Source organism: Tiliqua scincoides, chromosome 1 (assembly GCF_035046505.1).
Source record: "Tiliqua scincoides isolate rTilSci1 chromosome 1, rTilSci1.hap2, whole genome shotgun sequence".
In the NCBI taxonomy this organism is placed as follows: Eukaryota; Metazoa; Chordata; class Lepidosauria; order Squamata; family Scincidae; genus Tiliqua; species Tiliqua scincoides.
In genome coordinates this window covers 137,832,504-137,859,691 of record NC_089821.1, presented here as the reverse complement: position 1 = coordinate 137,859,691, position 27,188 = coordinate 137,832,504, and the positions used below count along the sequence as shown (strand labels likewise).

The window sequence follows — 27,188 nt, the reverse complement described above, 5'->3', positions numbered from 1 at the left end:
TCTGGAGGAAGCTGAGAGTCAGCTCATTCATAAGAACATAAGAAGAGCCATGCTGGATCAGATCCAGGGCCCATCTAGTCCAGCTTCCTTTATCTCACAGAGGCCCACCAGATGCCTCAGGAAGCACACAAGACCAAAAGATACTTGCATCTTGCTGCCACTCCCCTGCATCTGGCATTCTATTTACCCTTGCACCCAACCCCTTTACTGTCAAGGGGGAGCGGTTTGGCCCCCCACCCCACCACCACCCTCTCAGCTCCATGGTCCTGCTCTTCCCGGGCTCATGCTGCTCACAGCCCAGCGCTGCCTCCCACAGGGCAGGCAGCACAGTGGCGGAAGGCAGTTCAGGTTGGCCTTGCTTTGCCTTGCCTCATCCCACTACCCCCCGCTCATGGTTGGCAAGTCAATGAGGGTCCAGACTCTGCCCCTTGCCACTTCAGAAGCCACTCACTCTGAAAAGAAAGCAAGCAAAAAAAAAGGGTGCTGTTCTGAAGGCACTGGAAGCAATGGTGTCGCTAGGGAGTGGGGGGGGGTAATGCACAGAAGGGGGTGACTCCACTACTGGCCAAAATTTTTTAAATCTTGGTAGTTTTGAATAATATCATCATTAGATATCATTTAATGTATTTTCATGCAGAATGTAATGAAACATTGAAATATCTCTATTGGTTGGCAACCTTCAGTCTCGAAAGACTATGGTATAAACCTACAGCACCCAGTATTCCCAGGCGGTCTCCCATCCAAGTACTAACCAGGACTGACCCTGCTTAGATCATATCAAAAGTTATAGCCAAAAAACCAGCAGGGACGGGAGAATGGTGCATCACCATGCCCCCCCCCCCACTCACTGCATGGGAGGAGGTCCATCGTAGTGGTGATACACTGGCGTCCTGCACTGGGTGACCCAACCTCTGACGCCATTGGCTGAAATTGTGGTGATGCAATTACTTCAGAGTCAGACAAAGGCAGCACTTGGCCCCAGGGCAGCGCAAGGGTCAGGAATGCCAGTAACAGAAGGCAAAATTTTTCCGTGCAGTTTTTGCAGATCAAACTCCTGCATGGCAGGAAGGAGAGAAGAGAAAACCACACACCATCTGTATGAACTGAAGTGCCACAGCCAGCAACTCTGTCAAAAAAACTCTGTCAGAACTATGGATTCTACTTCCTTTCTTACCCGTATTTGCCCATTTGTAACATAGCCCAAAGGCGTCTAATCTGTTTTGCCTCCTTTGCTTAGATGCAGGGATTTATTTGAGCGAACACAGGCTTTGCCACAGAATCTGTTTTCAGTGTCCTTTGCTCAGTCCTGGATGGGGCTGTCATCTTTTATACCACCTTGGGCAGCAATCCTAATCACACGTTCCTGAGAGTAAGCCCTATTGAACAAAATAGGACTTACTTCTGAGTAGACCTGGTTAGGACTGTGCCCTTGCTCCTGCAATTGACTCATGGCCCAATCCTACCCAACTTCCCAGCCCCGACACAGCCGCAATGCAGCCCCGAGGTAAGGGAACAAAAGTTTTCTTATCTTGAGGAGCCCTCTGTGATTGCCTCCGCACCACAGGATGCAGCACATGCCTTAAGGGCATGGTTGTACGGGCAGTGGAAAACTGGATAGGATTGGGCCCTCAGAAGTTTAGCAAGAGAAGCTTGTCTCTCTCCCATTACAAATTCCCATGTCACAAAAAGCTTCCTGTGTTAAACTAATGGCCTTCTATTAAAGAGAAAACCAAGAAGCAAAAAGGTGGTAGTTCTCAGGTGCAGAACATATGAAATTGTAGTAAAGAAGGCATAGTAAAGGAGAAGAGCTATTAGTTATTTGATTTTTTTCTGTAAACCACTTTGTGAACTTTTGGTTGAAAGGGGGCATATAAATACTGTTAAGAAGAAGAGTGGTAAGAGCTCCTGTTAGTACATTTTCTCTCAACTTCTTTTTTAGAAGCAAACTACTGATTTCACAGCAGTCAATCATTCATTTTATTCTGAAGGCCGAAAACATTTGAATACAAATAAGTAACTGTAATAATCATCCCAACTTAGGTTGGACTTCACAGGCCTACAAAAAAAAAACCCATTTTTTTAGTATATTTGGGGTGGTGGTGGTGCTAAATTAAAAAATGGCATCAGTTTTGACTGATTCACAAATCAGATTTTGGGGGTACGGCATAGACACCTTATATGCCAATTCAAGCAGCTTCCTTGTGAGAAAGCTGACACTATCATGAGGAAGCTGCTTGAATCGGCATTTAAGGTGGCTATACCATACCCCGAAAACTAGAGCCAGTTGGGCAAAACTGATGCCATTTTTTGATTCAGTATCCCAAATATACCCAAAAATAAGTCTAACTTTTAAGACAACCAAGGACACAATCCTAACCAGGTCTACTCAGAAATAAGTCCTATTTTGTTCAATGAGGCTTACTCTCGGGAAAGTGTGGTTAGGATTGCAGCCAAAAAGTGTGTGGGCCAATCAGTAATAATCATCTCAACTTACGTTGGCCTATCTTGGTCAAGAAAGTCAGTATTATATATATTTTTAATATTTTTACTATTGTATATATTTTTGCCCTGCTTCAGGGGCAAAGACACTGAAAAACTGCAAGAAAAAAATAGTCCAAAGGGATAAATACTGGTACCCTTCCTCCATCACTACTGCACTGCAGGACTGTCGAAATCTAGTATCATAACAATTGTCAGGTCTAGTAATCAAAGTAACTATTTCAGGCAATCTGTTTCAGCTCAAGCTGAAATGACAGCCCAATCCTATCTGTGCCTTGTGCTGATGGAAAAAAAGTCACTGCTATAGTATGTGGGCAGGTGTAAAGAGTTGGTAAATCCTGAGAGAATGCCAACGACCTCCAGAGCCCCACCAGAGCAGGTAAGCTGGCAGAGGGGTTGTTACAAGGTGGGGATTGGGACCAGTTGGGGGCATGTCGAGGGTGGGACAGTTATTGGTGTTAACAGGGGCAAAAATATCCTATGCCTTTCAGGAGTGTCCAAACGTTTTGGCAGGAGGGCCACATAATCTCTCTGACACTGTTGGGGGCCGAGAAGAAAAAAAAAGAATTAATTTACATTTCAAATTTGTATTAATTTACATAAATTAATATATGAGAGATGGAACATATATGAATGAATGAAAGTCTTGCAATAGTTCAAAGCCTATAAAAGGCCTTGCACAAAGCAAGACCGGCCTTTCCTTCGCTGCCACTGCTACATCACAGACGTGCAAGAAACAACGGAGGGAGCCCTCGGCCTACAGCTCACATGAAAGGTTGAACAGTCGCCCTCACGATGAGAGCAGTTGTGTTGAGCCAACATGGGCTCCAGCAAGTCTCCAAAGGGCCAGAGGCTCATTGGAGATTGGGGGCTCCCCACAGGCCGGATTGGGAGTCCCTGAGGGCAGTAAGTACCCCCCAGGTTGGGGTTTGACCAACCCTGCTCTTTCTCAACATGCCCTCATGGACCCACTCAGATTAAAACAGCCAATGAGCTGGTGCAGATCTGGGTAGGCTGACTGGGGACAAGGCAGCAGTAAAGTAGGTGAGTGACCTTGCCGTCTCTGCCTGGTTCCCAGACAGCCCATAGCATGCAGTAGAGGCTCGGTCAGCCGCAGATAGGTCCACGAGTTGCTCAAACAGAGGAGCCAGGCCTGTTACACAGTGTTAGATGTGGCCTGACTGGCTCCTCTGCAAGCCTAACCTTGCTGGTTTGAAGGCTACCTAGAGGAAGAGGGAGCAATACTGCCACAGATCTGTCCGTTTTGAGCTTTGAGCAGCCTACAGTAGTAATTACCCTGAGGGAACTTGCTGCAGTTACTCACAAAGCCTAAAAAAATGTACAAGTCTTTTGGAACCAGCACTCAAAAACCACACAGAAACTCTTCCAGCACTATTTCACACCAACTGTTACTTCTTCATCACACCTACCCTTGGAACAGAGTCATTCACTGTTCCTGCCAACTCCTCTCTCCAAATTGGCCCAATCACCTTGTTAGGCAACGGAAAAATGGTTGTGCCAGAAACCTCATATTTTGACGCTTCCTGTTACTTCATGCAAGATATTTATCATATTCTGGTTTTTTTTTTCCCAGCTCTAAGACACTAATTTCCTAGTTTGAACCAACTAACATTTCAGAGAGAAAGAGAACATTCTCTTTTCATACTGAGTCAATCACATAAGTTAATACAACTTGGTCTTCTTGACTATAGAACCAGAGTACTGATATAACATACATTTGCTGACATCTAATGGTAATTTCAAGTATTGCAAGGAATGGAGAACACACACACACACACACACACACGCACACGCACACGCACATGCACACATGCACACAGAAAAAGATTAAATAATCACACTCAAAATGATTAAATGTATAGTAGCATGCACACGCGCGCACACACACACACACACACGCACACACTCACTCAAGTTAGGCTTTTTATTTAGTTTGGGAAAACAAACTATTCTCCCCAAACTTCAGAAAATAACATTTTTTCCCTAAGCCCACTTACGAGCTTACTTGATCCCCATTATGTTCCCAATGACAGAATGAGGCCAACCTCAACCCCCTCAACTCCAAGCCTCTCCCCTTCCTTCACCCCCACCCCACCTATAGCAAGCAACACATGACAAGACTTCCAGCAATGGCAGAGAGGTCAACAACATTTAAGGAAACCACATTTCCCAGGTCTACCTCTTCCTGTCTTGCTGTGTAAACATCACACCAGGCAGTAAGGGGGAGAGAAGGATGAGAGAACTCACACCACCAAGCCAGCAGCCAAGTAAGTGGAGAGGAGTCTTGGAAAATCATGCATGTATGGGAGGGAAAAACAGAGAAAGGAGTTGAATTCATCTGCAATTTAGATTAAAATCCAAGCCGGTGAAGCATTATGGGATCATAATGCTCATATTGCATTTGAGGCAACAACAATGAACATATTGAATTTCCAAACCAGGAAACATAATTTCAGCAATGTCACAAACAGCCTGATCCTGTGATTTTCCCAAGGTAGCATGCAGCCATGCCAAAATGGGTTGCATGCTATGGTGTGGTGTGCCGATCAGGAGGCTTGAGAGGGGAAAGTGAAATTATTTTCCCTTCCCCCTCTGTAACCCTCCCAACTGGTAATGGGTCTCCCTGAAGGTGCACCAGCTCTGTAGCTGGTGCAAGTCCGAGGACACAAAGGGGGCATGGCGGCTCCCTCTAGCATATGGTGCAGGTTACCATGCCTGGTGAAATCCTCTCCCACCTCCATCATGCCCCCAGCCTTTTCCCCAATCTGCCCTGTTCTACCCTCCCTCCTGCCCTATTCTGCTTACCCCACTGACTTACCAAAGTTGGCAGGACTTCTTCACCCTGCCATTGTGCATGGGGCCTCTGCAGCATCTCCAACAGCAGTCTGGATGCTCTGCGTACTTCCAGAACATGTTTTACAATGCTGCTGGAAAGCACATACCACTACCAGAACAGAAGTTCCGGCAGCAGTAGCCCTGCATAGGATTGCAGTCTAAGTATATATTCTTTCCAGAAGAAGACGACAGAAGACTCTGTCTGTATAGAAGACTATAGTTGCATAGGCAGGCAGGCAGGCAGACTCTAGTGAAGCCTACATCAGAACTTCCAAAGCCTAGCATTCTGTCCCATATGCTGCTTGCCCATAAGCACACGCTGCTTGCTCTGCACTGGGATTTTGGCTTCTACTGGGATGGCTTGGATGATCATTGCTCAGCCAGACAGCCAATGCACAATTAGTGGCAACTGCACCACATCTCTTCACCACCCCTACAACACCAGAAGTGCAGCCCTAACTCAGCACTGTGGTAAATGGAGCAGAAGTGACAATGCAGGGGGAAAGCATGATGGGTGGTGGAGAGATAGGCCCAATTTGTCATTGCATGTTGGGTGGCAGGTTAGGTGGTGATCTTCCAATTAGACCACTAGAAGATAAAATCCATGTTCTACTCTTTGAGTGAGGCTTGCAAATACCTGTATATTCTATTCTCTGAAGGAAGGCATTCTTTGATTCTTTGTCTTATTATTATTAGTAGTATTTATATACCGCTTTTCAACTAAAAGTTCACAAAGTGGTTTACAGAGAAAAATCAAATAACTAAATGGCTTCCAGGCTATTCTCTCCCATTTAGGCAGGAACAGCTTAGGTAGCAGTCACTCAGATGTGCTCTGCCTCACAGCTTGGGAGCCAGGTTTTAGCTTAGCTCCATAATAGGTAGCCAGTTAGGGCACCATATGCAAAATGATTTTTTTTCCTTTCTTCTCTAGACTCCTGTCTCCCTTTCAATGCATTCTAGCAAAGGACAGGCACTTCACAGGACTCTAGGGATGGGAAGGCAAGCAGAAGAGCAGGAGAAATTCACTGCACTCCAAGCCTTTTTCATGCCAAGCCTACTCCAGACCAGACTGAAAGGGAAAACATCATCATTCTGGCTAGATGCACCCCAGAAACTTTGGGGATGGCTTGTGGCACATGTTGGTATCCTCCATGTGGACACACAGCCAGTCAGAGCAGCTCGTGGTAGACTGAGGTGGCCCACAATGAAGGCATGCATGAGGTTGGAGAGGGGACCACCCATCCATAGTTAACGAACCAAAGGAACTACAAGCTGAGATAAACTGTCAATGCTCAAGTTCTAAAATTAATTTTAAAACAAGAATATGGGATGGGGAGATCCTCTCACCCCTACTTCTAGTGTTCAGAGTTTGAACAAAAGGAAAGCAGAGCCAGAGTAAATTTCAGTGGAACAGTGAATGGAAGTTCCCTCCACAAATTAACAGTCATGTTCTTGTGCAAGGGTCACTTTGCATGAGCTCAACACTCCTTCCACTCATGCAGGAAGCTTGCAACAAAGAAAGTATTTGCTGGAGTGCTAGCCTATAAGCTACATGTTGTTAAAGTGTGCCAATTAGTTGGAACTTCCTCCAATTTATCTCCAACGTTGCCCATTCCTGCTGCTTAAAAAAAGAAAAACAACTACATTGATTTCCTTGCCCCATGACCTGAGCTCCACAGATCCCAATGGAGAGATTCATTTGCCTTCACTGTGCTTCAGTTCAAAGTCCTTCAATGGGGTGAATTATTATAGTGAAGGGGCTATAGCTCAATGATAAAGCATACATTTTGCATTCAAAAGGCCTCAGGCTTGATCACTGGAATCTCCACTGAAACAAGGATCTACATTAGGGAAAGACCTCTGCCTAAGTCTTTGGAGAAGTGCTGCTAGCCAGAGTAGGAGCACTAAGCTACATGGGCCAATAGTCTGAATCAGAATAAGGCAGTTTCATGAAGCTAAGCAGGGTCAGGCCTGGTTAGTACTTGGATGGGAGACTGCCTGGGAATACTGGGTGCTGTAGGCTTATACCATAGTCTTTCGAGACTGAAGGTTGCCAACCATGTATTAGCCACAGTCTTTTCTTATTTCTTTCCATCCCATCCTTATCACTGATCATTATACTTTTAGTAGCACCAAAGAATTTCAAGTTAACCACTAGGATTCTACAGCAGTGAGTACAAGAATGCACAAGAAGACATCCAAAGGGCTTTTTGCTCTTTCATTGGCCATTCCTTTCCCCACAAGCATATCTGAGTTACAAAAGCGAACTGACCATTCAAGGGTTGGGCTCGGCACTTCAAATAAGTTGGGGAGACATCATCCAGCAATTCACAAGGAGTACCACAGATGATAACTGAAGTGTTTCCTGGCGAAAATCCAGTCCCGTGTATATGCACTTCTCCTCCTCCTAGGCAACCTTGAAAGAAAATAGACAACTGGGGCTGAGTTGCATGATCATCTGCTGTAAGATCTCCCTATCGACATAGGCTTACCTAGAAGTTTGGAACACTCAGCTTTCCAGAACCTTGTTGGCTTATGGTGATAATTATTCAAGGTGGACCCTGCCATAATAGGTAAGGAGACTGGCAGCCCCTGCCAAGCTCCCTCTCTTTTCATTTTTAGATTGGCTCCAAAAATTCTTCTGTTCCACAAGGCCTTTTATGATTGATTTTTTAAAAAACCAAATGATGCCTTTGGTACGCAAAGGGAGCTGCCAGCTGTTTCCATTGGCGGCTCCCCTGTGCCCAGCAGTAGTACGCCACTTACAGAAGTTCTGCTATCAGATCTGCTTGATAGGATTAGGCTGTAAATGCAACTGCAGTCAAATATTTCCACGGTATTGGTGCGACACCACCGGTCTCATGGCTCCCACACCTGATTTATTTACAAGTTTCATAAGGCTCATTCTTACACTGCAGGAGGGGTGTAATTACTATTCCCTGCAGGTGCTTCCCACGACACTCCAGTAAGACCAAGACATATCAATGCTAGCCGGAACTGTACGTATACATACCAATGCTGCCGTTTACGGAAACAACGGTCAAGACTGACGTGAACACCAAACTGGAAGAAGCCCAGCCTCTGAGTACATCCCCACCAGTCACATCATACTGCCCAGCAGGAAGCTGTGGAAGTGCACAGTGCAAAACTGTGCAGTTGCCAGTGACGTTGGCACAAAGAACACCTCCAACGAAAACATACGTGTCTTCTGCTCGCCTGATGCGCAACACCCATATTGTTAGAAGGTGGGTCACAGGAGGTGGAAGGGCGAGGAAAACAGGAGTGAAGTCTTCGCTGTAGTTTATTTCCCCAATATGATATGATACGCTGTCTACATCAAGTCTCACAGCAGCAATCCCACTGCCTGAAGGGACAAGGCACTTTAGAGTAGAATGTGTGACATTGATAAGGAGGCAGTGATGGCTTCCTATGATAACTGAAGTCTTGCTTCTACCTTTTAATGCCATGCCTTCTAGTGTGAGAAGGCCTCTGCCATTGATGCTAAAATTTTGGGGGTAAAACTGGAGCACGTGGGGAGCAACTCTGAAACTGCTGGAGCCTTTTTGTCCAAGGCAGGCTTGCCCCCACTTTCTGTTCGACACAGACACGCTGTGTTCTCCCACATCAAGCCTGTCTGTCTGGCACTCAATGCTGGTTTCATTCCAAAAAATGATATTGCAAGGAAAATGACTATCCACCTCTATCAGGGATTCATCCACTGCCCAAGTTAATCTCAGACCTCTGATAAACAAGTGAGTGAATATCCCACTCAGCTTCACAGTCACAGCATCAATAACAGGGGTCAGGGTTTCGTGCAGATGGAATGAACAATCTCCAAGGCAATGGCTACTGACTCCATTCACAGTCACCGTGATGTTCAGGGCCCGAGATTCGTCACGGAACTGCCGTGCATCCACAAGAGGACTGCTTGGAAAAAGAACACATTTGATAATACTGTCACTGGCACTCTGGATCTCACAGGTGAAGTTGTCTGTCACATTCACCCAAACTGAATTTGTCTGAGATTTGAAAGCAAGGCCAGATATGGTGATCAGCTGGCCACCACATGCTGAGCCACAAGATGGAAAGATCATCTTCATCAGTGGAGCAACTGTAACATGATGCCTGCTGCCTAGTATTCTGGCATGGCCCATCTGCTTCTGGAGAATTCTAATGAGAAACTGTCCCGGTTCTAGAGCACTCAGGGGTAAGGAGCACTGAGCACTGATTACAGAATGATTGATGCTCTCTGCCTCAAGTGGACAAGTGACATCTCCCAGCATAGCCACCAAATCAGTCACGTTGATGCCTTCTATGCCCAGCCACAGGCTGTCATTCAACATTTCTACTCCAATGCCTATAATGCTGGGAGTCAAAGAAATTTTATAAAGAAAGGTAAAGTTCTTGCTTGAAGCAATCATGGCACATGTGCCTACAGATGACCTGCTGCAAATTAACACCTCCACCTGTGCTGAAAAGTCATCTGATGTGGAATTGGATAGCTGAGCGGCTGGTGGAGATTGGCACAAAATCTTCTCTCCATTCAAGTAAGTAATAGCACAAGGCTGCGAGCCTATCAAGATCGAGATCATGCCTGGGTTGCTGCTAAAGCCTGTTCCAGAGATTGTGATCAGAGTCCCACCTAAGAAACAATAAGTGTCAGAACAGACAAACCAAAGCTATAGACACCTTATTTAAACTTAAACACCCTCTCTTCTTGAACCAAAATTACTAACAAAGCACTGTGAAGCAATATGTTTCCATAGTAGGAATGCCAATATTCAAGATGGCCAAAAGTTGATTGCAGAAACTGGTCAGGTTTTATTTTTGCAGATGCTTGTGTGCCTGCACTCCCACAACTTTGCTATCTCACCTACAGCCTATTTAGCATTCTTCTTAATAATGCACAAACAGTTCCCTAAGAAAATTCCCACTGAAGAAATGAGTAGTGTCAGGCACCCGAAAGAAAACAAAAAATATTAGAATTAGAAAGAAATTGATTTCTAATCTAGACTTCTAAACATAGAATTGTATCCATCTCTCCCCTAGGAAAGAAGGTCTACTCCTCTATGTGTCCTCTACCCATCCCAATTATGCCAAAGTAACTCAGTTAACTTCTGCGGTGTCATTAGTGATTTACCTTGAAATAAATCAGAATGAAATTCCTTGTATTACTTCCCACTAAAGAAAGAGACAGCCAACGATGCTTCTGATTTCTTAGAGAATTACATTCATACCTAACTTTATTAATTACAAAACATACCTTGAGCTAAGCATAACTTACAATTTTAATTAAAGGTTTTAGTTTTAGGGCTTAATAAGCAGCATGAACGATCAAGCCTGTAAATAGCTAGATTATTTCCTTTAGTTTATGACTCTAAACAAAATTGGAGGAACAGTTATGGAGTGATGAGGCACTAGAGAAACATTGGCATCAAGAACTGTCTTACCTCTCTAATGGGATAGCCAGCCAACAAAATGTAGCCTGTTCACTGTATCTACACATTTCCCTTTGTCAAAGCAAAAATGGGCTGTGCATATAAATTCATCTGTGAGCCCTGAATCTCTTTCATAAGCACATATTGGTGCATCGATAGTACTCACCTAACAAAGAACCAGAACATGGTTCCATTTTGAAGATTTCTGTGACATATTGGATTAATGGCTCCACTCTGGAAAATAAATCCCACACTATCAAATGCATTCTGTTCACGATATATGCAAAGAGTCTAATCTCAGCGCTTGTTTAGATCCATTTTCACTGGAAAACACTATGTAGCCTTGGTCTCTAGACATGAGCCTTCAGACTATTGGTGGCCCCCAAACAACTGCCTGCAAAAGCATGCAGGATTGCCAGCAGACTTGCAACCCACCAGGGTCACATGCAGGTGCTAACTATATGAATGGATACCTCATTGTGATACCTTTCTGCTATTTACAAATAGCAACGGTGATTCTCATGATCTTTGCTCCTCCTCTTTTCAATTGATACAATATCATATGTATAGATCTGGTGTGGGAGACTAGTTCATTCTATTGCTATTTCCATGTGATTCTCACAAGGCTGCAAGTCCACCACAAGCTCTAAATACTCCTGAAAGTATCTGAACCAGGCCTTAAATTCTGTTTCTAGCGTATCTTATTACCCAATGAGTAATGTTTTTTGGTGACCAACATAACGCCAAACAATGAGACATTTCTGCTCAAATTGCAATATAAAACGATATTAAGATCAAAACACAAAAATCGCTCATTTCACAAAATAACAGCACTTTTGCTTAATTTTGAGGAATCCACAAGTAGTTTTCACTACGGCAGAGAGCCCCTGAAGCATTTCTGATGGCGGGGTGGCTGGGTAAAAGTATCTGCTAGAGTGTGTGCTCATGTGTGGAAGCTGGCGGGGGGGGGGAGAGATGTGAGTGGGTAGGGAGTGAGTGGGATTCCCAGGTAGGGTGCCAGCACTGTACTGTAATCTGGAAGTTAAGCAATTGAGTTCTAAACTGTGATCTCTGTGTGATCTTTGATCAGGTGAATGTGCTCGGATCTGGATCTCCCCCTGCCCCTAGTCACTTTCAGTAAATGCCTTTTCTGGGGCTTGTCTGTGTGGTGTTGCACTTTTGAGAAGCTTGGAAAACCAAACATGGCTCAGTGAAGACTTCCTCTAATTTTTTTTTGTATTGTACTGCACCTTGACCTGATCACTTCCTGTGGCTTTTTTTGCACATTTTAAGCCATTGTGGTATGCAAAACTTACTGCATTGTGGTATGCAAAACCCACCCCCTCACCCCTCCATGTCCCACAACCCTCTCCTCCCTCTGCTTTCTCTATCCAGCACAATCCAGCCTGCCCCCTCAACCCTCCATGCCCCACAACCCTCTCCTCCCTCCTCCATGTCCCACAATCTCTTCTCTGTCCACCATAATTCTGCAATCCTCTCCCTCCACAACCCCAGTTTGGCTGTACTTGTCATAAGAGGCGACTAAACAGCCACCGCATAGATGAGGGTCGTCAGCCTGGGAAGGGAGCTCATCTAAGAAAAGGAAACTCTGACCTCAAACCTCCAGTGCCTTGTGGCTATATCCAGTTGTGGAAAAGGTTTCAGGAGTCAACCTCAAGGCAAAAGCCGGAGCCGGAGTCCCTGAGGCAGTTCACGGATGAAGACAGTCACGCTCTGGCAACTCATGCGACGACGCTGGAACCAACCGTATTGGCTTCTGCCTTTCCATTGGGCTATTTCAGTGATGTGGAGAGGGGGGATTTGCTGCATGGGTAACAGTCTATCCTCCATACCCACTTTACTCAGGCCTTGCGCACTAGATAGGACACTCCAACTTCGCCATATGGCATCGGCACAACACGGGAAGCAGCAGTTTACCGTGTATAAGTCTCCGCTCAATTGGCGTAGAGCATGACACCAGGGGCTTCTTCCGACGGTGGGAGAGATCACTGCATCTCATTGGGCAGCTACCACCCGCCTTAAGCTGGGCAGTCCCCAGCCAGTAAGGTGCTGCCTCGCCACGGTCCATTAACCTCGTGGGGTGCGTGGGGTTTAGGGTGAAAGCGGATCGACAACTCTGCAACAGGCAACAGAAAACAGAAAACTCCTGCCCTAAAGTTGGGCACCTGGAACATTAGGACAATGACACCTGGTTTCTCTGATGACCTGCAAGAAATAGACGACGCACACAAAACAGCTGTCATCGACATGGAGCTGAGCAGACTGCAGATGGACATCGTCACCCTTCAGGAGACCAGGGAACATGGCGTTGGCTTTGCTGTCAGAAATACCCTGCTGAAATTCATCATCCCACCTTCTGCAGGAAGTGAAAGAATTTTGTCCAGGCAGCTCCACTCATCAGCAGGACTTGTCACTCTCATCAGTGCATATGCACCGACTCTGTCATCTTCAGCAGAAGCTAAAGACAAATTCTATGATGACCTGGCCACCACTATCAAGAAAGTCCCCAAGAAAGAGCCATTGTTCATCCTCGGTGATTTCAATGCTAGAGTTGGTGCTGATCACAGTTCGTGACCCACTTGCTTAGGTGTGGTGTTTTTAAGTGCTTAAGCAGAAGCACACAGAAAGCCTTGGTAATATGGCAATGGGCAAACCCCCCCTTTGTTACGACATGCCAACAGGGATGCTAGTTCCCAGGCTGAAGTGTGACAATAGCTGATACAGCACTCTGAGAAAAGAGCACCCATTGTTCCTTTGTTCTGTATGCAGTTCTAATGTGGCTTTATCTGAGAACTGAATGTAGCTGTTAATGTTGCAAGTACAATAAAAACGCAGAAGGCGGCTAGTAGAATCAGCTTTTCTCTCTCTCTCTGCTTTGAATCTAAAAGTCTGTCTCTCGTCTCTTCCTTGGCTCCTTGATTCTTTCCTGCACTTATCCAGCTACCTAGCCCGGGGGCTTGGTTGCTCCCCCAAGGGTCACTGCAACACTTAGGGCAGCTCGGCACTGAGAGGATGAACAAAAATGGCCAACGCCTGCTAGAGCTTTGCTGTCATCACGGTCTCTGCATCAGCAACACTTTCTTCAACACGAGTTGACACCCAAGATCAAAGCACTGGCACCAGCTCGACCTGATTCTCACGCTCCAGCCTTCCCAGCATCAAGATCACACACAGTTATCAGGGTGCTGCCAGCGACACTGACCACTCCCTGGTGTCCACAGAGTGAAACTGCAAACAAAGCGACTGTACCACACGAAAAAGGAAGACCTCGCATTGATACCAGCAAGACCTGGGACCAGGGAAAAGTGGAGGAATTTGCACAAGCGCTTGAGGAATCTCTTCCAGGCCCGGCCAATGCAGATGCATCCAACATATGGGAACATTTCAAGAATGCCATTTACAACACCGCCTTGTCCATATTTGGCAAGAAGACCAACAAGACGGCAGCCTGGTTTGAAGCCCACGCTGAGGAGTTGACACCAGTCACTGAGGAAAAGAGGAGAGCTCTAGCAGCATACAAAGCCTGTCCCAGGGAGCACAACCTGCAGGTCCTCCGGGCTGCTCACAGCAAAGTCCAGCAGGCTGCCAGGAGATGTGCTAATGACTACTGGCTCAAACTCTGTTCCCAGATACAGATAGCAGCTGACATGGGCAACATCAAGGGGATTCATGACGGTATCAAGCTGGCCCTAGGTCCAATACAGAAGAAAATTGCCCCTCTGAAGTCTACCACAGGCGAGGTCATCCAGGACCAGGCGCAGCAGATGGGACACTGGGTGCAGCACTACTCTGAGCTATATTCCCGAGAAAATGCAGTAACCGAGGAAGCACGGAACAACATCGAGTGCCTGCCTGTGTTGGAGGAGATTGACAGTGAACCAACCCTAGTAGAACTTCACGTGGCCCTGGACTCCCTCACCTCTGGCAAGGCACCTGGGAAAGACAGCATCCCTGCTGAAGTCCTAAAGTGCTACAAAGAGATCATCGCCACTGAGCTGCATGAAATCCTCTGCCTCTGCTGGAGAGAAGGTGGAGTACCACAGGACATGAGGGATGCAAACATCCTCATGCTGTACAAGAACAAAGGCGACAGGGGTGACTCCAATAACTACAGCGGCATCTCTCTCCTTGTAGGAAAGCTGTTTGTCCGAGTTGCACTGAAGAGGCCCCAGGTACTTGCAGAGAGCGTCTATCCAGAATCGCAGTGCAGATTCCAAGCCAACAGGTCCACCACCGTTATGATATTCTCCCTTAGACAGCTGCAGGAGAAATGCAGAGAACGACAGCCACTCTTTATAGTCTTCATAGATTTCACAAAGGCTTTCGACCTGGTCAGCAGGGACAGCCTCTTCAAGATTCTCCCCAAGATTGGATGTCCACCCAGGCTCCTCAGCATCATCACGTCTTTCCACGAGGATGTGAAGGGCACTGTAGTCTTTGATGGCTCAACATCAGATCCCTTTGACATCCAAAGCAGAGTGAAGCAGGGCTGTGTTCTTGTGCCAACCTTGTTTGGGATTTTCCTCTCTGTCCTGCTGAAACATGCCTTTGGAACTGCAACAGAAGGCATCTATCTCCAGACCAGATCAGACGGAAAGCTCTTCAGCCTCTCCAAACTGAGAGCAAAGTCCAGCTGAAATGTCTGCGTGACTTCCTCTTTGCCAATGATACAGCTGTCACCGCCCACTCTGCCAAAGATCTCCAGCAGCTCATGAACTGTTTTAGCAAGGCCTGCCAAGACTTTGGGCTGACAATCAGCCTGAAGAAAACACAGGTCATGGTTCAGGATGTGGACTCACCTTCCTGTATAGCAATCTCTGCACATGAGCTGGAGGTTGTCCATGACTTTGTGTACCTTGGCTCAACAATCTCCGACACTCTTTCTCGGGATACCAAGCTAAACAAATGCATCAGTAAAGCAGCTACCACATTTTCCAGACTCACAAAGAGAGTCTGGTCCAACAAGAAGCTGACGGAGCATACCAAGATCCAGGTCTACAGAGCTTGCATCCTGAGTACACTTCTGTACTGCAGCGAGTCATGGACTCTTCGTTCACAACAGGAGAAGAAGCTGAACGCTTTCCATATGTGCTGCCTCTGACGCATCCTCGGTATCACCTGGCAGGACAAAGTTCTAAACAACACAGTCCTGGAATGAGCTGGAATCCCCAGTGTGTATACAGTGTGTATACAGTGCTGAAACAGAGACACCTGTGTTGGCTTGGTCATGTTGTGAGAATGGATGATGGCCGGATCCCAAAGGATCTCCTCTATGGAGAACTTGTGCAGGGAAAGCACCCTACGGGTAGACCACAGCTGCACTACAAGGATATCTGCAAGAGGGATCTGAAAGCCTTAGGAACAAACCTCAACAGATGGGAAATCTTGGCTTCTGAGCATTCTGTTTGGAGGCAGGCTGTGCAGCATGGCCTTTCCCAGTTTGAAGAGACACTTTGCCAACAGGCTGAGGCAAAGAGCCAAAGAAGGAAGGCTCATAGCCAGCGAGACAGACCAGGGACACACTATGCTTGCTCCCAGTGTGGAAGGGATTGTCACTCCCGAATTGGCCTTTTCAGCCACACTAGATGCTGTGCCAGAACCACCATTCAGAGCATGATACCATAGTCTTTCGAGACTGAAGGTTGCCAACAGTGGTATGCAAAGGGGGGTACTGAGATTAAACAAAAAATTCTGCTTGTCTGTTTGATGCTACACTTTTGAGAAACTTGGAAAACCAATGAATATATATGTATATATATATTTGGTAATAGTCTAAAATGATTCAGAGTTCACAGTTGAAACATTTATTGTGCTTTATTGCACTGTTTGTAGAATTCTGAATAAAAATTCAGATAAAAACACATAACACCACAATTTGCTATTTCAATCAAGAAACTTTGGGGGGGGAAAAATCACAAAAACCATCACTACCAATACATCTGTCTATCTTTAAATAATCTTAAAAATTGGAACATCCATATGTTTCTCTGCTGCAGATGGCTTTGAGATGTGCAAACTATAAAAGGCTCTTCAAACTTAGCATTAAGTACTTCGCAAATAGTTTGATCAGCAGGAATACCCTAAAATTCCATTTCAATATTTGCTACAGATCTCTCTCTCTCTCTCTCTCTCTCTGGTTGCCAAATATCACTAATAGGATCCTACTACGGCAGTTCTATTTGTGTCATCATGTCTCCTAAATTGAGAATTCACAGTAAAAAAGAATTAGAAGTTACATTCTCTTACCGACTAGAACGTAGTGGGATGCTATTAAGAAAAACAGAAATATTGTACAATCCATTTGTCAGGGAAGGCAGCACCACACGGATCCCATGACTTGTTTGTGCTTTGATTTGTGCCACAGACTCCTGAATTTTGACCTTCACATTCAGTCCAGTATAATTTGTGAGTGAGGATATTCCTAAATGGAGTATCTGACCTCCTGTAATGAAGGAAACAAAGCCATGTGCAGACCATTAATACAACAGTGACAATGAAAGGTATACTCCCCCTTCCGTGCATGTCAGTGCAACCATCTTTTACGAACAGAAATTCCATGATATTCTACAAAGTGTACTCAAGGATTACATTTGTACTTAAGGATTACACATGTGGAATTTTCTTCACAATATGAGCTACTTGAGTTGTGTACACCCAAATTGGACTATGTGACAGGATTAGGGACAGGAGGCAAAAGTCTGGTATCCATGATCCCTCTACTCTTATATTGTTTAATAGGATGATATAGGGCCCAATCCTATCCAATATTTCAGGGTCGAAAATCAGAAAACAATGGAAGGAGAAGATTTTATATACCTTTTATATGTAAAGAAAAACATGTTCCCCTTTCTTACCTACTGTGCTGCTTCTGTTTCTGCTCAATGACACAATGAAAGGATTTAGTGAAGGATCATATGTAAATGCATTGGCAAAAACAGCAGGCTCATGCTCATTGAACAGTATTAGAGGAACCGTATAGTCTTCTCCCATCTAGAAACAACAAACAGAAAATAAGCCTATATACACTATCAACCACTTTATCCTTCTTCTGTTATACTCAAGAACCCCATAAGCAGCGCCCTCTTGCTAATTCCCCCACAAACACTGTGACCCCTTCCCTGAGGCTACAGAATGGTACCAGTTTTGCTAATCAATTTAAGTTATTGCAACTGTTTTGCATTTTAGTTATATCTAGGTTCTAACTCCTTTTTTCTTCAGTACCAGGTTGGGAGGTGGTCAAAGGTTCCTACATGTCTGGGAAGGCATGTGTAATATCTGCACACATGTTCTGGAGCACCTATGATAACATAAACATTTATAATTGTTTTCCAGTTTTATAATACAGTATTATTATTTTGTATTCTTGTATTTTGTATACAAATTTTGTATTTGTATTATTTTGTATTCTTGTATTTGTATTTTGTATACAAAAGAATATTTTGTATTCTTTTGCCTGTATTTGCTGATGAGTCTAATGCATTATTACATCTTTTAATAATGTAAAGACTTACAATGAAAACGGGTTATTGTAAAATAAATGTGTTGAGGAAAAGTGACTAGTTAAGCCATAAGAACAGGTCAACATTTACATTACATACAATGTATAGTACAACAAGGCAATAGACACTTAGATTGATTTTTCTACCCATGTGAAACAAAAATGAAGATGTGACCTACCCGAGGAGGAAGCATGCATTCAATTTTCACTGCAGTACTTGCATTGATGTTAATTGGACAAGGTTGAAGACCAAAGAGCACCAGGTTTATCCCTTCAAAACCTGAACCTGTGATGATTACTGGAAATCCTCCTGTAAAAATCATTATACTGATCTCATTACACTGTGTATGCAAGGGAAGACACTAGAAATACCAAATCATTTATGCATGAGTCACTATAAAAGAGCATATTCTGGAGATCAAAAACATTAAAACAGGTAGAGCATAGCAGCTGGAATGTTTTCCTTATTGTTCCTCTAGTTTGCAGTTGTCCATGGTCCTGAATTTCAGTATGACATAACCAATGGCAGTGGCACCAAAACCCCGGCCTGGGGTCATTTGCAGCCCTCAGGGACCCCAATCCAGCCCATGGGGAACCTCCAGTCACCAATGAGCCTCTGGCCCGTCAGAGACTTGCTGGAGCCCACACTGGCTGAACATAACTGTTCTCAGTGCAAGGGCCAAATGTTTGACCTCTCACGCATGCTGCGGACTGAGTTTTCTCTCTGATAAGAACATAGGAACAGCCCCACTTGATCAGGCTATAGGCCAGCTTCCTGTATCTCACAGTGGCCCCACCAAATGCTCCAGGGAGCACACCAGATAACAAGAGACCTGCATCCTGGTGCCCTCCCTTGCATCTGACACAGCCCATTTCTAAAATCAGGAGGTGGCACATACACATCATGGTTTGTAACCCGTAATGGATTTTTTCCTCCAGAAACTTGTCCAATTCCCTTTTAAAGGCACCCAGGCCAGATGCCATCACCACATCCTGTGGCAAGGAGTTCCACAGACCAACCATACTCTGAGTAAAGAAATATTTTTTTTTGTCTCTCCTAACTCTTCCAACACTCAATTTTAGTGGATGTCCCCTGGTTCTGGTGTTATGTGAGAGTGTAAAGAGCAACTCTCTATCCACTTGATCCTTCCCATGCATAATTTTGTATGTCTCAATCATGTCCCCTGTCAGGCGTCTCTTTTCTAGGCTGAAGAGGCACAAATGCCGTTGCCTTTCCTCATAAGGAAGGTGCCCCAGCCCAGCAATCATCTTAGTTGCCCTCTTTTGAACCTTTTCCATTTCCACTTTCCACTTCCACTTTCCATTTCCATTTCAAGTCTGAAGCAGCAGCAGGAAAGGGCCTCCACTGCTTGCTGTTTCACGACTGTGATGCAGTAGCGGCAGCAAAGGAAAGGCCAGCCTTGCTTTGTGCAAGGACTTCTATAAGCCTTGAGATATTTCGAGACCTTCATTCATTCATATAAGTTCCATCTCTAATATATTCATTTATGTAAATTTATTCATATTTGAAATGTAAATTAATTCTTTTTTTCCTGGCGCCCAACACAGTGTCTGAGAGATGATGTGGCCCTCCTGCCAAAATGTAGGATAACGCAATCCAGTTTGGGATTGCAACAGAAAAGGATCAATTCCTTCCCCCACACTCCAGTCGTGAACCAGATTTGGGGGGGGTCCCATGCCTGCTACTTACTCATCATCATCATCATCGTTATATGCAAGGGTAAACAATATTATTAAAATCACATCTAGTTTCATCTTAGTTAAAAAACAATGAGGCTTTAAATCAGAAAAAAATGAGATGCTGGTAAAATGAGATATTGAGCCCAAGTTAATACAGAAATTTCCAAGAATGCATCCAAACTCCCTGAAACCCAGTTTTAAGTACTGATTACAGCCACTCTCTCTGCCCTCCAGTTGATCATGATCAGTCTGTTGTCTCTCCCTGCTGGAAGTGGGCAATGGCTGATGTCATCATTGGCTGGTGCATCACTTCACAGCAGATTGACAGCGTATACTTGCTGCCACAGCTGTGTGTCACAGATCACAAGCCGCTGACAGTTACTAAGTTACCTCACAGAGCTAGTATGAAGATAAAGGAGGACTATGTTTACTTCCCTTACCCTAAGCTCCTTGAAGGAAACGTCATGACTATAAATAATTACCATAAACCGTGGTTCACACATACCTATCTCTGAAGCTATAGAAGGTTCAACAGAAGTCAATCTAGGTGTAATCCTCAGGAAGATGCCACTTTCTTTACTGGCATTGATTGCAAATCCATAGGGTCTCACCAATAACATAACCCTATACAATCCAACTGGTAACAAGCTCACCCAGCAAACAGCATCAGTATAGTTTGAAGTCAAGACTTCACAGACAGTTTGGTTCATCTCTATGAGCAATGATTTACTGTCTGCAGCAAGGCCAGAACCAATTATGTGAATTAATATGCACATATTATCTAAAGGAATAAATTGAAAGTTAAATCAAGTAAAGTTTAATTTGGTTATAAGCATTGATCCACACATGCACCAACTTCTTTAAAACTAAACATAGGAACAAGGGAAGTGGTTGGCATACAAAAATTAGCTTTTATGCCAATAAAGTTTCCTTATGCATAGGTGTGTGTGTATACACACATACATACATAAGACTTTTATTGGCATAGATCAGGGATGCCCAAACCCCAACCCAGGGGCCACTTGCAGCTCTCAAGGCCTCTCAATGCGGCCCTCAGGGAGCCCCCAGTCTCCAATGAGCCTCTGGCCCCCTGGAGATTTGTTGGAGCCCGCACTGGCACAATGCAACTGCTCTCAGCGTGAGGGCGACTGACTGACCTCTCACCCATTGCTACCCATGGCACCTATCACATGAGACAACTGTTCACTCTAGGGCAGGGGTGCCCAAACCCCAGCCCTGGGGCCACTTGCGGCCCTTGAGGACTCTCAATGTGGCCCTCAGGGAATTTCTAGTCTTCCATGAGCCTCTGGCCCTCCAGAAATTTGTTGGAGCCTGCACCGCCCCAATGCACCTGCTCTTAGCGTGAGGGCAACTGTTTGACCTCTCGCGTGAGCTGTGGGATGAGTGCTCCCTCCACAGCTTGCTGTTTCAGGTCTGTGATGCAGCAGAGGCAGCAAAGGAAAGGCCAGCTTTGCTTTGTGCAAGGCCTTTTATAGGCCTTGAGCTATTGCAAGACCTTCATTCATTCATATAAGTTCCATCTCTAATATATTCATTTATGTAAACTTATGTAAATTTATTCAAATTTTAAATGTAAATTAATTCCTTTTTTTCCTGGCCCCCGACACAGAGAGATGATGTGGCCCTCCTGCCAAAAACTTTGGACACCCCTGGCATAGATAAAGGAAAACAACAGACAGACATCCAGAGTATACACACATACAAACACACATACAAAAATTAGCTCTTATATTATTAGCTCTTTAACCCTGCTAACTGGATAAGAGGCACTTTTTCAAGTGGGTGCTCCTCTTTTTTTTTTAGCAGAAGGAGAGTAACTGACCCAGCAGTCTCTTTTCTAGTGACTATCTGCTGGTGTTCTTTTGCATCTTTTTAGATTGTGAGCCCTTTTGGGACAGGGAGCCATCAATTGTTTGATTTTTCTATATATACAAAAATTGTTCACTTTCTTCATCACTAAAAGTATAAAGAAAGCTCAGATTCAGAAATGATTTTCGGAAGTTTTAAGTTCCTCCTCTTCAGGCTGGATCCATCCCTATTGAAGGCTGACGCAAGCCTGCCATAGTTCCTTACAGCTAATCTCTATCAGCTATACACAGGCTGCTTCCGACAAGCCAGCTCCCCCTTTAAGACCAGTAGTGACCAGCAGCTGTCTTGCTGCTCCATGGAGAATCAGGCAAGTGAAACTCAAACAATGAAATTTATTTCAGTCACAGTAGGCTGTGACAAATATATGTATTAAATGTCAAATTTAACAGTCATCCCCAGTTTCAAACATATTTTCAGAGGACGGTCTCCATTGCTGGGCCTGACAGAAAGTTATAACTAGAGGTGTGATTTTTCAATGTTAACAAAATAAAAACACATAACACCACTTTCTTGATTTTGTTTTTAAAAAATTGGGAAATTGCAAAAAATTTAAAAATAATGAGCTGGAAGGGGGTGCATGGGTAATGACTGTGGCTGAATTCTGCTGACACTATATGACCTATATCACCCACCTAGTACATTTTTATTTATTATAATTTATTATTATAATTCATTAAAATGCACACTTGGAATAAAAACATACACCACCACTTTCTGTACTTTTCCTCTTTCGGGAGAAAACAAAAACTGCAAAAAATACAAATATTTAAGAACACCTGTAGCTATAAGATTTGGGTTCAGGCTATTCTAATGTAGGAGGACAGTGAAAAATCACCAAATTTTTCTTACTTAGAAGCCTGAGAGGAATTGTTCCCTCTGTGTATGAGCTACAAATTAAATATTTTATTTAATTCCATGATAAAGTTGGAACAGAAATTTGAAAAAGTGACATTCAAAATGAATATCAAGGTTCTTCCTATGGAGAAATATCTGAGAAATTTTAAGCAAAAACAAACCATTTCTATGACACTAGTGAATTTCCTCAAGATGTTTCTATACAAAGAAGAACAGACTAAAAAAAGATGAAAAGTTGAGCTAGGTTCAGGTTCAAACTCCTCCATAGATCCAGGATATTCAGGTCTTGGGTCTTTGCTGTGGATTTTCTTTCACATCACAATAACTGAAGCTCCTTTTACATTCAAATGATCGAGTTCTGATTAAACAAATCCACATTTAGCTTTACCTGTTGAATATTCGATATGACTGACTAAAGGGGTCAATTCCCAGTGATATTGAAAGGTACATAAACCAGAACAGTTTGCTGGGATGTCATTCACTGAAACCACAACCTGGAAAGATAAAAGAAATTGTCAGACAATTAGATAGTTCTCACTGATTTGTTTCACTTATTATTAAAATGCAATAGTTTAAACAAAAACCAACAAAGTGGGGTGCAAAGATAAAATGTTTAACCATATGTAAGACCAATGAAAACCAGTACAAGTAAAAATATCACTTGCTTTTATTGCTTGAAAATGTTGTTAGCCTTTGAAAGCCTGACTGAGAGTTGAACAGAAATAACAATAAATCATAAAAATAATCAGTATAGAAAACAAACATTCATCACTCAGCTCACAAACTCCCTGGAAAAGAAAGGTCTTACCTCCCTTCCAAGAAACAGAGATAATTCAATCCAAACCAATATAGATATGAGCGGCCTCCTCACAAAGTCTCAAAAACCACAGGTTACAGATGACTCCAAGAGATTACTGCAAGGAGACTGCAGCAGTCTCAACCCTGCATTCTTCCACCTTTTTGCGGCCTTTCTCCCCCCCCCCTCACTCTATACAAGTGAAAAAAGTGAAAACCCTGGCCCTTCACTCTCTTCACTTGCATGTAACAGGAAAAGGAGGTTTTAGCAGGAAAGCACTTGAGGAAGAAAGACTATCCATAAGAACAGCCCCACTGGATCAGGCCATAGGCCCATCTAGTCCAGCTTCCTGTATCTCACAGCGGCCCACCAAATGCCAAATGCCATCCCTGCTCCCTCTATCTGTATACAACAAGATACGGAAGGAGTAATTTTGCCTAGAAAAGCAAAACAGTCAGCGAATTGAGCCCAATCCTGGGCTTGGTGCACTGGCTCACCACTGGCGCACACTGTCACAAACGTGCCATAAGGCACGTCTGCAGGCGCTACTGCTGGGTGAGCGCCAGTGGTAGCCCAGCGCTGGCCGGTGCCAAGCTAATGCTGGTTGGTACGGGGCTACCGCTGGGCAGCAGACCGCTGAGCAGCAGAGAGGTAAGCAGGGGCATGGGGGAAGTGGGGAGAAGGCGTTCCGGGGAGGAGAGAAGCAGGCAGAGGGCAGGAAGAGGGTGGGGAGGAGGCGTTTCGGGGAGGCGGGAGGTGGGGAGAGGGCTGGGGGAGGTGTACCATAGTGAGGGAGTGGGGTGGGAGTGAGGCGGGACTGGTGGAGAAACTCCACCGGATTCAGAGCCTCTGTGTTGGGCTTGCTGTCGTATATGGAGGCTCTTGATTTACCATCAACCTTCTGGTTGGCATTGAATCGAGTAGCCCCATTGCAGAGCTACTCTCTTTACCTGGGGGAAGGGAAGTCCCCTTCTCCCGAGAAGCGGCTGGCAGGTGCCCAAAGCGCGCAGGACGCGGTGGCAGCTCCGAGCCTTTAGGGTTAGTCAGAATCACATGTGCCAGGAGTGGCAGGAAAGTAAAAAGTAAATCCTCAGTTCTGTGTATGTCAGAAAGTGATTATAGTGATGGCCTTATTCAGGAAACCCTGGTGCTCAGAGAGTAACCTGGCTAGCACCTCCAACATTGCTGTTATCTTTTGTTGAATGCCTTTAGAGCAATCACAGTGAGTGTCTAAAGGTAAGTTCATAACTGGTTTAAGTGCTATCCAAACCATGACAGACATACCAACCAGTGGCGACACTAGGATTCGCGTCACCCCATGCAGTGGGCGGGGCAAGGCCCCAGCTGGTGCATGTAGTGATGTACCATCGCCCCACCCCCACTGGATTTTTGGCTGTACCTTTTGGTAGAACACAGTATTTCAATGTGGTTTGTTTCATTGCATTCTGCATGAAATTACGTACTGATTGATATATAACATGAAGGTTTTATTCCTCCAAACTCTGATTTTAGTGATTTTGAACACAGTGATTTTGTAGAGTCTCTCACACACACACACACACACACCCGTGTCAACTTACTAACACCTTATTGCAGCAGTTCTCAAACTTTTAGCACTGGGAACAACTTTTTAGAATGACAATCTGTCCAGGACCCATTGGAAGTGATGTCATGGGCAGAAGTGACATCATTAAGCAAATTAAAATAAAAAATTATAAATAATTAAATTAAAATAAAAGAAATAATTAAATAATTAAATAAGGGGGAGTCAGTCCTGTTCCACCACGTGAACCTACTCTGAACTAAGTCCCATAGTGGTTAATGGGGCTTACTCTCAGGAAAGTGTGGGTAGGATTGCAGCCTGTGAGCCCACTCCTATGCATGTCTACTCAGAAGTAAGTCCCATAGTGGTCAATGGAGCTAATTCTGTAGTCTGCCTGCAATAACACCCCCCCCCCCCAAAAAAAAAAGAATCAGTAAGATTTTCAGCCCTCCCAGTGCCCAGTTTAAAGTTCTTCTATTTAAGGCATATCAATACAAAGACCCACCTGGCTTTTCAAGTGCAAAACAGAAAACTTTCCGTTACCAGCTGAAGCCTCTTTTTGGTCCTTTTTCGGGGGGGGGGGGGGAGGAGGCTGCCTTCTGGAGTTGATTTCTGGAGCAGCTCCATCAGATCGGGACCATTCTGGTGTCCTCATATTCCCCTTTGCCTGGCCTGACCACTAGCCAAGACCCGTCTGCCTACTTGTGAGTAAACGAAACCGTGAGGCTGCTTTGCTTTCCATAGAGTTCAATAGGGCAGCTGGGAGGCAGGGACCTCCTTTTCGGGTGATTTTTGGGGGCTGCATTCATTGGATCAGGACCACTCTGACATCCTTGGAGTCCTCTCAGCCTGCCCTTTCCAACGGACTAGGGCAAGTCTGCCTACTCACTACTACTAGCTGGAAGGGAGGCAGGGACCTCCTTCACGTGTTTTTGGGGGCTGCATTCATTGGATCTGGACCATTCTGGTATCGTTGGATTCCTCTCAGCCTGCCATTTCTGAGGGACTATGGCAAGTGTGCCTACTCACAAGTAAACGCATGATACGGCTCACTTTCACTTTTTATAGGTATCCATTCTTTTTTTCTTTCCAGTTTTTTGGCCATAAGTTTTGAAGGAAAGGAGCTATTACAATTCTGTTTTCTGCATTGCATTCCACTTGGAATTCCGCATCCAACGGTGTATGGTATGACACGGTAGCTCCTAAAGCCGCGATGTTAGCACATCACCCCCCAGGGCACGTCACACACACACACACACACCTGGCGTGTCACCCGGTGCAGCCCGCACCCCCCCACCCCCTAGTGACGCCACTGATACCAACTAGTCCCTATCTTAAATCATGTTTATTGATTTTTACATAACAAAAACATGACTTGAAGTGCCCACAATAAATTGTTCCATAGTCAATATTGTGATCTGTGAAAATAATGAAAAGTCATTAATTCTGTCAGCTTCATACCTGTGTGAAATTATTGGGGGTAGCAAGCATGTCCCCAAATATTGGATCTATGAAAACACCACCATCAAATACTACAGAGACTGTAATTTCTGGGTTCAGACCAGTGAGGTTTTCAGCAGAAACCTTAAAGAGAAAAAGCAAAAGGAACATCAAGTTTCATTTTCATGGTCTTCTTTAAGAAGCATAAAGTCACATTTATCTTCTCTGTAGACCATTTACATGGGAAGTGCCTGGCTCAGTGAGGGAAGCTACACACCTTTGCCCCTTCCCCCATGCAGCCAGCCCTCTCCCAGCAAACCTCCCTCCCCACTCTCACACCTCTGCTGAAATGGCCAGCCATTGAAAGACACCTCTGGGTTCCCTGCCTGTGCAGATGACTCAGAGGCCTCTTTGCAGACAGATCCCCTCACAACTGGAAGGATTCTACTGGAGCATGCACACCATCTGGATCATGGCCCTCAAGATCACTACCTCAGCATTCTGAGATCCAGGCTGCAGGGAAGCCAGCAACAGCTGACTTGCTCAGTTTCAGCATGACTGCCATGACAAGGAAGAAGGGGATGAGATTGGTGGTGAATAAATGGTGGACCAGCATGCTAAAGAGAAAATATGACATGTACATATATACAT

At 44.7% G+C, this 27,188-nt stretch overlaps 1 protein-coding gene across 1 annotated transcript in view; it reads right to left on the bottom strand.

The window, feature by feature from the left end:
• PKHD1 (PKHD1 ciliary IPT domain containing fibrocystin/polyductin) overlaps window positions 1-27,188 on the bottom strand; it is a 239,695-nt gene that overhangs the window by 141,346 nt on the left and 71,161 nt on the right. Inside the window, exons 21-29 of the mRNA XM_066622360.1 lie at window positions 26,559-26,681; window positions 23,147-23,252; window positions 20,519-20,794; window positions 18,492-18,622; window positions 17,669-17,804; window positions 17,061-17,256; window positions 10,960-11,027; window positions 8,369-9,997; window positions 7,628-7,771 (exon numbers count right to left, since the gene is read on the bottom strand). Of these exons, the coding sequence (XP_066478457.1) occupies window positions 7,628-7,771; window positions 8,369-9,997; window positions 10,960-11,027; window positions 17,061-17,256; window positions 17,669-17,804; window positions 18,492-18,622; window positions 20,519-20,794; window positions 23,147-23,252; window positions 26,559-26,681 (2,809 nt within the window). The remainder of the gene's footprint in view (window positions 1-7,627; window positions 7,772-8,368; window positions 9,998-10,959; window positions 11,028-17,060; window positions 17,257-17,668; window positions 17,805-18,491; window positions 18,623-20,518; window positions 20,795-23,146; window positions 23,253-26,558; window positions 26,682-27,188) is intronic.